The sequence below is a fragment of the Papaver somniferum genome, chromosome 3, assembly GCF_003573695.1.
Source record: "Papaver somniferum cultivar HN1 chromosome 3, ASM357369v1, whole genome shotgun sequence".
In the NCBI taxonomy this organism is placed as follows: Eukaryota; Viridiplantae; Streptophyta; class Magnoliopsida; order Ranunculales; family Papaveraceae; genus Papaver; species Papaver somniferum.
Window position 1 is genome coordinate 18440327 of NC_039360.1, and position 10774 is coordinate 18451100.

The 10774-nt window shown below is 39.1% G+C and overlaps 1 protein-coding gene, 1 non-coding gene and 1 pseudogene across 2 annotated transcripts; all 3 read right to left on the minus strand.

The window, feature by feature from the left end:
* Positions 1-2096: 2096 nt before the first annotated feature.
* On the minus strand, positions 2097-6531 carry LOC113359085 (annotated as a pseudogene).
* Positions 6532-7247: 716 nt separating this feature from the next.
* On the minus strand, positions 7248-10191 carry LOC113359087 (gamma-interferon-responsive lysosomal thiol protein-like). The gene is made up of 6 exons (XM_026602776.1): positions 10171-10191; positions 9851-9916; positions 9596-9736; positions 8231-8323; positions 7790-8020; positions 7248-7467 (listed from the first exon to the last, which is right to left on the minus strand). The coding sequence occupies exons 1-5, from the start codon at positions 10189-10191 to the stop codon at positions 7823-7825; spliced, it is 519 nt and encodes a 172-aa protein (XP_026458561.1). The 3' UTR covers positions 7248-7467; positions 7790-7822.
* Positions 7525-7597, minus strand: TRNAK-CUU. The gene has a single exon. It is a non-coding gene; the product is annotated as a tRNA-Lys (tRNA).
* Positions 10192-10774: the final 583 nt, after the last annotated feature.

Genomic DNA, 10774 nt, shown 5'->3' on the forward strand with positions numbered 1-10774 from the left:
AAAGAATAAGAAAAGATAATAATTTAACTACAAACTTTCAAGTTATCTCCTGTGTTTTAATTAGTTAGAATATTATCCATATACTTCAAAACTTAGAAGCTTTTAATCTGGCTATGTATTGTACGAACTTCAATCGGGGGAGTAATGGTTCTGTTATGACCACCAACTTTATTTACAGTAGGTGTTAGTCTTCCCAGTCCCCACCATGGAAGTTACTTCACATTAAAAACTATACCAAATGAACGATTTGTTTTTTTTAAGCAAATGAACTAATTGAAAACTATAGCAAGAGGTGATTGGTGAAGCAAGCATTTACTTAGGCCCCAACTGCCACATTACATTAGACTATAATTTCCTAAAAATAAAATACGAATTTTTAATAGGTACATAAAATTTTGCTAAAATTCCATACAAGACAACCTCCCTTACACGTTCCACTTGAATGGTGTAGTGAGAAGAAGGGAGAAATTTGTTGCAAGTCCATTCTCTGCTCCAACTTCCAACTCAAAATCACCATAAATGATGATCAGAATCCCATTAAAACCCCCCAACTATTTCAATCCCACTATCCACTCCAAACTCACAAATCTCATCAGTTTCATCAAGCATCAAGATTATACAGAGCCATGGCCTATTCTTCTTCTTCATCATCAATCTTTGTATTGTCTCTAGTCATTCTGTTCTGTTCTATTGAATCATCATCAGCTCAAATACCACCTTATTCTCCATTTTATGGTAAAGTTTCTTTAGCTCTTCATTATGAAACTCTGTGTCCATACTGTTCAAATTTCACGGTGAATTACTTACCACAAATCTTCAACAATGGACTCATTGATATCATCGATCTTCAACTCATTAATTCCTTATGGTAATGCCAGAATTACTTCTGATAAAGTCATTACCTGCCAGGTATATATCCCTACTCTCCTTCTAGTTAAATCAATTTCCATATTTTTGATGATTGTCATTTTCAAATTCAGTTGATAAGAATCAAAATTCCGATCTGAATTTTTTGTCATTAACTATGTTAAAATGATCTACAAATGCTCATGTTTTAGGGAAAAGTAGAATTTTTGGTTGAAATTCTTGTTCTGAATGATTGCAGCATGGACCAACTGAGTGTGAATTGAACACAGTGGAGGCATGTGCACTACAAGTCTGGCCTGCTCAGGTAACACAATAGTTCTGTCTGTTTTTTGATCTTAGGGGGTTCAACGTTTGAAGTTAGGTGGTTGAAGAACATGCAAAGTGTACCTTTTACTCACAATAGTTTGAATTTGTGATGCGGGATAAGCATTTCAATCTCATTAATTGTCTGGAGACGTTTGTTTATAAAGGCCAACAATCTGAATGGAGATCTTGTTTTTCGAAATTGGGGTACGAAGAGGAACCTATTAATGAATGCTACAATAGTGGGTTGGGACGACAGGTATAAACTGTTCTTGAGTTGCGTTTGATTCTTTAATTTAAACTGGTATATTGCTTATTTAAGCTTTTGTTATGCTTATGTGTTCAAAGATAAACATTAGATCTCTAATTTAAAGCTATTTGGCACATGAGGACCCAAGTTGCTTTCCTCTAAGATTAAAGTGAATTACATGTGCCCTCGTACTTTTGTTGATAATAAAGCAAGATGGCTCAATAGAAAATGAAATGAGCCAACTTGGCAGAAGATTGTTGCCATGTTGGAAACTGGATATAGGAACAACGCGTTAGTGTTATTAGGATCTGGGCAATGGAAATTTGTCATTTGCAGAATGCCGTAATTGTCTTCCAAATGCTTGAAGTTACCTTCTTGGACAAAACAATTCCAACAACCAATATTAGGTCTCCAATGACTAAAGCAAGGCGCCAAATGAAGTTCTGAGTAAAGCATCCAAATGGTCCCAACATTATACATAAGATTTATACATATCAATACTGTACATAGTGGCATCTTATTCTAAATAATCGCAGTGTTAAAGAAATGTATTGTCGGGACTAGAATACAAGTGTTTTTTGCTTTGAATATAATGGGTACTGATTTTACTAGGAAAACTGGATGGTAGCTGCGATTGTTTGTTTGATTTCACTAGGCATGCTGCTGCAGATAACCTTCACCGATGAAATCTCCTCTTCTTCGATGCTGCATTCATGTCCTCTTCTCTTCTACGGTCTTTTTCTTCGTGTCTAGGGGAGAGCCTTTGCATGTGTCTGGTATTACTGACCCTTCTATCGGCATCTTCATCTCTCCTACTACCACCGCTAACTGATTGGGCAACCATATGTGAAGGCAGAGGCGGTAGTGGAGGCAAGCTTTGTCTGTTAAAACGGGATTTTTCTAAAGGCGACTCACTGTAATGAAGTTTACTCCTATCATCCTTTAGTTTTTCGATTCTGTCAAAATTCATATCATGGACTCTTTCAGTAGAACGTTCTCTTCCATGTCTTTCCATTGACCTATCAGGTCGTTCCAATCTTTCTCTGTGGTCTCTGTCATACCTCTCACTGCCCTTTTGTTTCGGTCTGTCTAAAAGCTTCTCAGTTGCTCTAGTGAGCCCCTGATCATCTATTCCATCTCTTACATTACTGTCTTTCCTTCTTCTGCTCAGCCTATCCAATTCTTCAGATGGAATGGTCCTCTTTTGCTGCTTGTCCATAGACTTTGAACCAGTCACAGACTCTTCAGGAAAGGATGACAAATTTGCAGATTGTATCTCCAGACCATTTGTTAATGAGCCACCTTTTAGCTTTGGTTGTTCTGGATCAGATTTTGGTACCGTAATGCTTTCGGTTCTGTCCATTCTCCCATCTATAGGTCTTGCCCTCAACGTTGGGTCCTTACTAAAATTTCCAGAATCATTAAGTTGGCTTGCAATCTTGCTATTCTTCATTCCAGAAGACTCCATTTGAGGAGCTTTAAGAGAAGAACCATTTGAAGCTGTTATAGATGCAGGTTTTAGATCAACATAGCCCATACAGAATTCTTTATCTGTAACCCGCAAACTCTTTCGTGAAGCCAAAGCTGCAGCAACACCTGTAGCCAATACCTTGAGGTCCTCTCTCTCATCCCCTTTAATTTTAGCTACCCGCTTTTCAAGATTAATCCCACTTTTTCGAGTAACTGGGAAAACACTTGAAATTTTTGTCAGCATAATAAGAGCATTTCGAATTTCCATGTACTCATTTGATTCCAGGCACTGTATCAGCAATCGAGTTATTCTACAGCTCCATTTCCAGTGTACTCTGACGAACTGGCTATATGTGACGCGTTGGCTGTTTGGGTATCTGTAGTAGACGGCAAACCCTGGCATATTTCCACACTCACGTTCAAATGTTGACTCCTTCTTCTTCCATTGATAAGCCATCTCTAAAGTCTCAAACAAAAACCTTCCAAGTCTGCCAGCTTCGTATTCTGTGCAACAGCAGATCATTGGCTGTAAGGTCTTGCATATTAGAACATCAATATGATTAACAGTGTTAAAAAATGGGGTGCCAAGAGAATGTAGAGTGCGCACAAACTGGGCACAGTAGACAGCGTCTGGCATGCTGAAAATGCATCAAGGAAAAATACAGCGCTGAAGAAATTCCATATTGATTTTCAGAGTATCAGGACAGGAGCTCAGCCACTTGTCTTTTTCCAGGGCAAGCCGCTGGCGCACAGATGCAACATTTTCCTCATGCTTGCGGAGTTCATAGGTCAAACGATCTAGCAACTCTTGAATGCGTTCCTTATCCTTTTTCCTTTTGGTAACAGCCGAACTAGAGTTGTCTGAAACTTCTTCTAATGCTTTAAGAGCAGCATGTTGCTTTGCGAGTAACGACTTTTTGGAACATATAGATCATAAAGTGTGAGTCCCCAAAATGTGGCATATAGATCTGGAGATAAGCTATTCCACGCTTCCGCAGGCAACACTTCTTTGACTGTATCAAGAAGCTCTGACCACATGATAGGGCTTGCGCGGGTAACCAAGATCCAGAACCAGTTCAGTAGTCGGGATTTAAGATTCAGACTGCGCGTCTGACACAGTTGTCTCTTTGAGAATATTACACGGCCAGAATACATCAGGATCAGAGCCACTTGCATAGTTAAACAGCCTCATGACAGGACGATATATTAAGAATGCCACCTCTGGGTCAAGGTGGTATTTGTGCACAAGATCTTCTAGCGGAAGTATCAGTTGAGCATAGGCAGTAGTTGGAGTTAGAGCACTGTTCAGAAACTCCACATACTGCAAAAGTGTCCCGTGACACCTATCGAACTGCTCACTGACCATCTTAATGTATGGCGCATGTGCATTTATTACAACCAGAGCACGATGCTGTGCTATGAGCAACAAAAGCGGAAGTGCCAACTTAGGTTCATCCGTTGGAAGCAGCGAGTCCCGTAGCCTTTTGGTAGATTTAACCAATGCCTTACTGTTCCTGGTCATCCCGAACGCAGTAGCCTGATACCGTAGTGTTTCACTCCTTGCCATTGCATCCAGTTGTTCCTCGGTCATATTCTCTGTATACTGCACATTTGCCATTTGCTGGATAAGCTCCTGCAAGAGGACAAGCTCAATTCCCTTCCCCCTTTTCAACTGATTAACAAGGTACTGGAAAATACCCCTTAATTCCATTGAAGGGTATTTCTTACACAAGTGTCCCAAAAAGGAAGCCAAAGACTGAAGCCAATCGCACAAATTAACACCATCGTCTTTTAGTTTACCCCGCCCACCTTGTGCCAACCTTTCAGTTACTACATACTCCAAGATATCGTATTCCAGCTGTGTCAAGTACTTGAAAGCATCTACCACAGGTGCGATCATATCCCTATATGCCTCAATCTGATGAACAATCGTCCGCAATACAGTCATTGGATTGGCGTGAGCTAGTTTTGCCACCATTCGACCTAGTTGCTTTAGATTATCTTTCGCAAGCCGTTTCAAGATTCTCCGCGTATCCAACTTTGCCGTTTGTCTTGCATCCAAAACCATTGGAATACGCTCATTTTCTTTTTCCCATTCACCATACAAATGATAACGCGCCTCATATGGCAGAAGACACATTAAGTCCCATATTTCCTGGCTCACTGCAGGATTTGCGGGTATTAACTGCAAGGAAGGAAGTATGCATGTACCAAGAGCATCCTCAACTTTTGCTTTAGCAACTCTTAAGTGCTGATTAGGATATCTAATCCCAGAAACTGGTCCTCCACTGCAATTCTTCACTAGTTCCAATGCGGATAGGTAATAGCCCCTCAATACTCTACAAACCTTTTGTAGCAGTAGAGTGTTGCGGTAAAGATAAGGTCCAGCAGAAACAAGCATCTGAAATAGCTCCTTTGGAAGATGAATATTTTGATGATCTGTTTGGAGGACAGCAGCATAGGCGGACGAGATTGATTTTTCAATAATCGTAAACAAGCCCTTACAGATCTGATCATGTGCGACAGGATTGAGAGGGGAGAGACGATCAAATAAGATGTGTGCATGATACCAGTCATCTACAGAAAGAAATCCATTAAGAAGGCCCAAACTCTGATTGTTTACAAACTGTTCTTCAACAGCAGAGCTTTCCATATCCAAGGAAGTATAAAGATCTACTGTTACATCACCTTGCTTGTCATCCTCCATCAGGTCCTTGCCAGTAGCAGCCAGATTTATTTTGCCAATTTTGCGAGCCGCATCAAAACGCTTTGCGGAGAACGAGTCATAGAGTTGAAAAGCATCTTCGTCCTTGGGAAGTAAGTGTGAATATATGCTATCAAGATTAATCAAGTCTGCTTTAACAAGAGCAGCTGCAAGCTGATAAAGCCCTGATGGAACAGCGCTCATCACATCCATACGTTGATAATACTGAAACTTGAACCCCAATATTTGAGAAGCGTGGGACTTGGGAAATATAGTTATCAAGTCTAAGAAAAGGTGATTATTGTCTGGCTGTAGTTCAAAGCACTCCAGTAGGATATCGAACACGCGATTTGGATCGAGATCGAAATGTCCAATTAATGACTTAATTGTGCTGATAGTTGCTCCAGATGCATTCTGTGATGATAAACAAAGTAGGGTTACCAGTTTTGCATACCCCTCGCTCTCCTCCCGAACAAGGTTGAATTTTGTTTGCTGGTAAAGATGCCGTGTGTTTACTCTGACCTCCTTGGCCTTGAGATCTGGTGCCTTTATCTTGATCATATCAGATTCCCAGAGGAATTCTTCCTCACAACGCTCCTGGAAAAGCCTGAACCAACGCAGACTCCACCAGCCACTTGGCCACTGTAATAAGACGTGCACGGTTCTTCTCCCCAAGATCTCGAGACATTTGAGTCACAATATCTGCAAAAGCTGAACTTATTTCTTCATTTGTTGTCTTGTCAGAAAACTCAACCGAATCTAATGCTACTTTACACTTCTGAAAAGGCAAGTCTCCGCAGACCATAGTCCAACAAAGCTCATATAGAAATCGAAGTATCGGCACCGAGGTTAGTAGCTTAAAATTAGTGTTTCCGTTTTTCCATTCACGAAGACACTCTTCTGTGATGAATTTACATTCTATAGGCGGAAGGCTCATCTTAAATCAATAGCCAAATAACACAGTGAAGAATAACCAAAAAAAAAAAAACTAGGTTGAGTTGAACTGGGATTTAGAATCACCACCGCCAGATATTTAAGAGTAGCGGAGGAATCCCCATAAGTTGGAGCAATAGAAAGAAGAAATTAGGGTTTCGCGAATAGGGAGATGGGTTCGAAAGATTGATTGTATCTCTGGCTGAGTGAATATTAGAACGAAAGAGTAAAGAAAGAAGAGATTCTGTCAGCGGGGTTAAATAGTTGTTTGAGAAGACATTGATCGATATATGTAGGAACTGTGCGGTGCACTTTGATGTTCTCTGTGGGCAAACAAATATATATATGGAAATTTCGACCTATATAGTACTCACTAGACGCAGCCTCCTAAAGTTTGTATAGGACCCGGGGATATGCGATCTTCCATTGGCAATGTTTCGTCCGGATCTGAGAGAGTTCATGGCCCAGATCGCCTGTCATTAGCGGAGTTTGGTATTACTATGAGTTTTGGAAATGTGCTTTGATGTGGTTTTTTCCTTTTTCTTTTCTGTTTAGGTTTCAGAACTTGATCAATGAAGGCCTCTGACAACTTCTTAAACAACTTGTCCGTTTAGCTCAGTTGGTAGAGCGCAAGGCTCTTAACCTTGTGGTCGTGCCGTCGAGCCCCAGGATGGGCGTTTAATTTTTTTTTCCTTTCTGTACCTTTTGCTGGTCTGCAAGTGAGAATAATGGCCTCTAATCGGGAAATAGTTTAGATTCGTACATGACCAAAGAGTAGTAGCTTGCAAGAATTTTACTAACTCTTCAAGTCTTAAACAAAATAAAAATAAAAACTGAATTCTAAAAGGAAAATGCAAATCTAGCAAGAGAAACTTATGCAGATGGATACACCACCAGGCTACAAACCAGCAATATCACAAGCAAACTGCCTTAAAATTACCTGCACAGCGAACAGTACAACAATCAGAAGAGCTCAAAACAGCTCAAAAGTAAAATGCGCCCACCGTGGGGCTCGAACCCACGACCACAAGGTTAAGAGCCTTGCGCTCTACCAACTGAGCTAGACGGGCTTGTTGTCCTTAAATTTTCTGTTAACTCGCCATTCACTAATATCCATATTTTGTCCAACAGAACAATGACATTACATCCCCAGCAATGCCTAACATTGGAAATATTTCTGATAGGGAAGCAATATGTACAAGATATCTAGAGCTTTATGAAACATTAAAACAATGGCTTGTAAGTTGTAAGTAATGACATACCAATCTTCTGGGTAATTGAGACCATTTGGAAATTCAGAACTTCATTTGGCGCCTCCCTTTAGTTACCGCAGACATGATTTTAGTGGCTGAAAATGTTTCATCCATGTAGGTAACTTCGACCAGTTGGTTTGATTTTGCTTTAGTGCTGAACTCAACTGGTTTTCCTTGACAAGCTGTGGGTGGAGTACCTTTGTAGGCGTTGCATATATAAGTTTGGAAGTTCTCATACTCCTGCAAGAAAACGAAAAAGTTTTAAACCTTCCTTGGTAGATCTTATTGTTATCCACGCACCCTAACTATCAAGTAATATGAACTTTGGATGCCAGAACAGATAGAAATGGACTATAACAATCCAGAAACATTAGTTGTTCTAGAAGTAAAAATATTAAGACTCATACTTCACGTATGTTGAGAGTGAGAACGAGATTGGAGCGAACTTACATCATAAAGTGGTACATCATTGACAGTCACCCATGGAACATATCTATGAGGGGGTTTCAGATCATTTGTAACCTTTGCATATCCTATGTCAAGCTGCACAACAAAGATATGCGAAATCTAATTAGCTTTGTTGAAACTAAGATACAATTTGCAAATAACAAGCCAAAACACAAACAAGAAATGCCAAAAGTTTTCCTGCAGGTAAAAAATTAAAAGTCACAAAATGAATTGATTGCTCATGACTGAAAGAGTAATCATAAAGGAGCTAAAGGTATGTGACAAAATCAAACATTTCAGTGAATTGGTTAGCAACATGTTCTGCTTTTCTGCAGCTGTAGAAAAGCAACTAAAGATGATATTGACCACACTATCAATTATGGCATTCTGCAAACAGCAATGTTTTATTGCCCAGATCCTAATTCCGAATGACTCGAATGCGATGCTCCTTCATCTACTTCCCAACATTCTTATGCCATGTTTACTTATTCCAATGAAATAAATATATTTATGGACAGGTGATAGGACCAGCATTAATGGAAGATGTCAGGTCTTGATAGTTCACTAAAGATATGCTGAAACAAAGAGGAAATTATCTTGGGTACATTTTTGTGAGTGTTTAAGTTCCAGTTCCCCGGCTATGCCGTCTTTTAGATCAACATTTCAGTGCATAATGACTTGACAACTGAAAAGGAGTAACATAGCCAAGTTCGTAATATTGCCTTGTAATTTCTGCTGACATATCAAATGAACCAAAATTCCAATTTACAAATACTACATTTTAAACACATTTATCGATAGCAATATAGCATCATTACTGCCAGAACTACAATTCTACCTATTAAACAACAATGACCCTCTCTACAATGACCACTTATGATCGTCTTCGAAGATACACCCTTCAACAGACATTTCACCAAAACACATTCTGTAAATTCAATGACAAGTGAAAGTATATAACTCATTCATGGCCACTTCTATTCCTCCAAAAGGAACAGCACCCACTACTAATATACTGGCGTGACTTGATCATAATAAAATTTGGCTTCTTCAATGGCAGCATTCTATTGCCCGGATCCTTTATCTACTTTCGAACATTCTTATACCATGTTTACTTAAATGACTTGATCATAATAAATTTTGTATTCCATAGAAGTACTAGTGCACATGTTATTCACTTAAACCTCACTGAAAAGCAACTTGGTTCCTCATGTCTCAAACCGCTTTAACTACATCAATCATACAAAATAAAGGTGTAATGTTTTTCTTTGAACATATTATGAATCCAGAAAAACCAAAAGCTCAATTTAAGTAATATAACTCCAACTTAAACTTAACAACCTAACCCAGTAGGACAATAGTACATACCTTTTTTCCCAACCCACTATTATAGCAATCCTTGATAGGTTTCTCCTCGTACCCCAATTTAGGGAAACAAGATCTCCATTCAGATTGTTGGCCTTTATAAACAAGGGTCTCCACACAATTAATGAACTTGAAATGCTTATCCTGCATCACAATTTTCATTCATTCAAACTCAAAAGCAAGACGAAAAATTCCTCCCAAGTACAAATCACAAGGCCTTCTAATCAAAAAAAAAAAGAAGAAGAAGAAGATTCTTACCAGACTAGGCCAGACGTATATTGCACATGCTTCCACTGTGTTCAATACACACTCACTTGGTCCATGCTGCAATAAATCATTCAGACAACATGAATTCCAACCAAAAATCATACTCTTTGATCATTTTAGATAAGATCTCAAAATCATTACTCTTCTGTACCAGGAAATTCCATTCAGAATATTTAATTACATCAATTTCAGATCAGAAAATTTTCATTCCTATCAATTGAATTTAGACTAAGAAATCATCAACTGAGCTACCAACTGAGCTAGACGGGCAATGTTGTACAAAATGAGCTAGAAAATGAGAGCCCATATACCGAAAGTAGATTAGTATCCATTCTTTTGTCCAAAGCAAATAACACCACATCTAGGCTTCTGATAAAAAAAACAAAAGATGATAGCTTGGGATATCTAGAGCTTGATCAAACACTAACCGAACAAGTTCATTAGGGATCTTCCAATCCTCTATGTAATGTTGGTACCATCTGGAAATGCAGAGAACGTTATCCGGTGCCTACTTTCACTCACCGGACACCTGATTCTAGTAGCGGGAGATGTTAGTAAATAATCTTTTCAACCATTTGGTTCGATTTTTCTTGTAGTGTTGATCCTCCATTGGTGTTCCTTAAAGGAGACAGGACACGATTTTTCTTGTTTGTGTCGGAACCGGTTCCTTAACTGGGGTCTGGTCTGCTACGGGATATCCGTAACCCGGTTCAGCAGCATATTTGTTTAACAGCTAGGCTAATTAGTGACACTTTACCTTTGGTGAACATAAGACTCCCTAACTTGTCCAGCTTCGCCTAATTTCTCACTAAATCAATCCCCTCAAATTCATGACAACAACATATGCATCGCATCATTTTTTTCAAATCCTTTAACTCAGCCAAAATCTGCTTTTAAATTTTCAATTTCTGATTT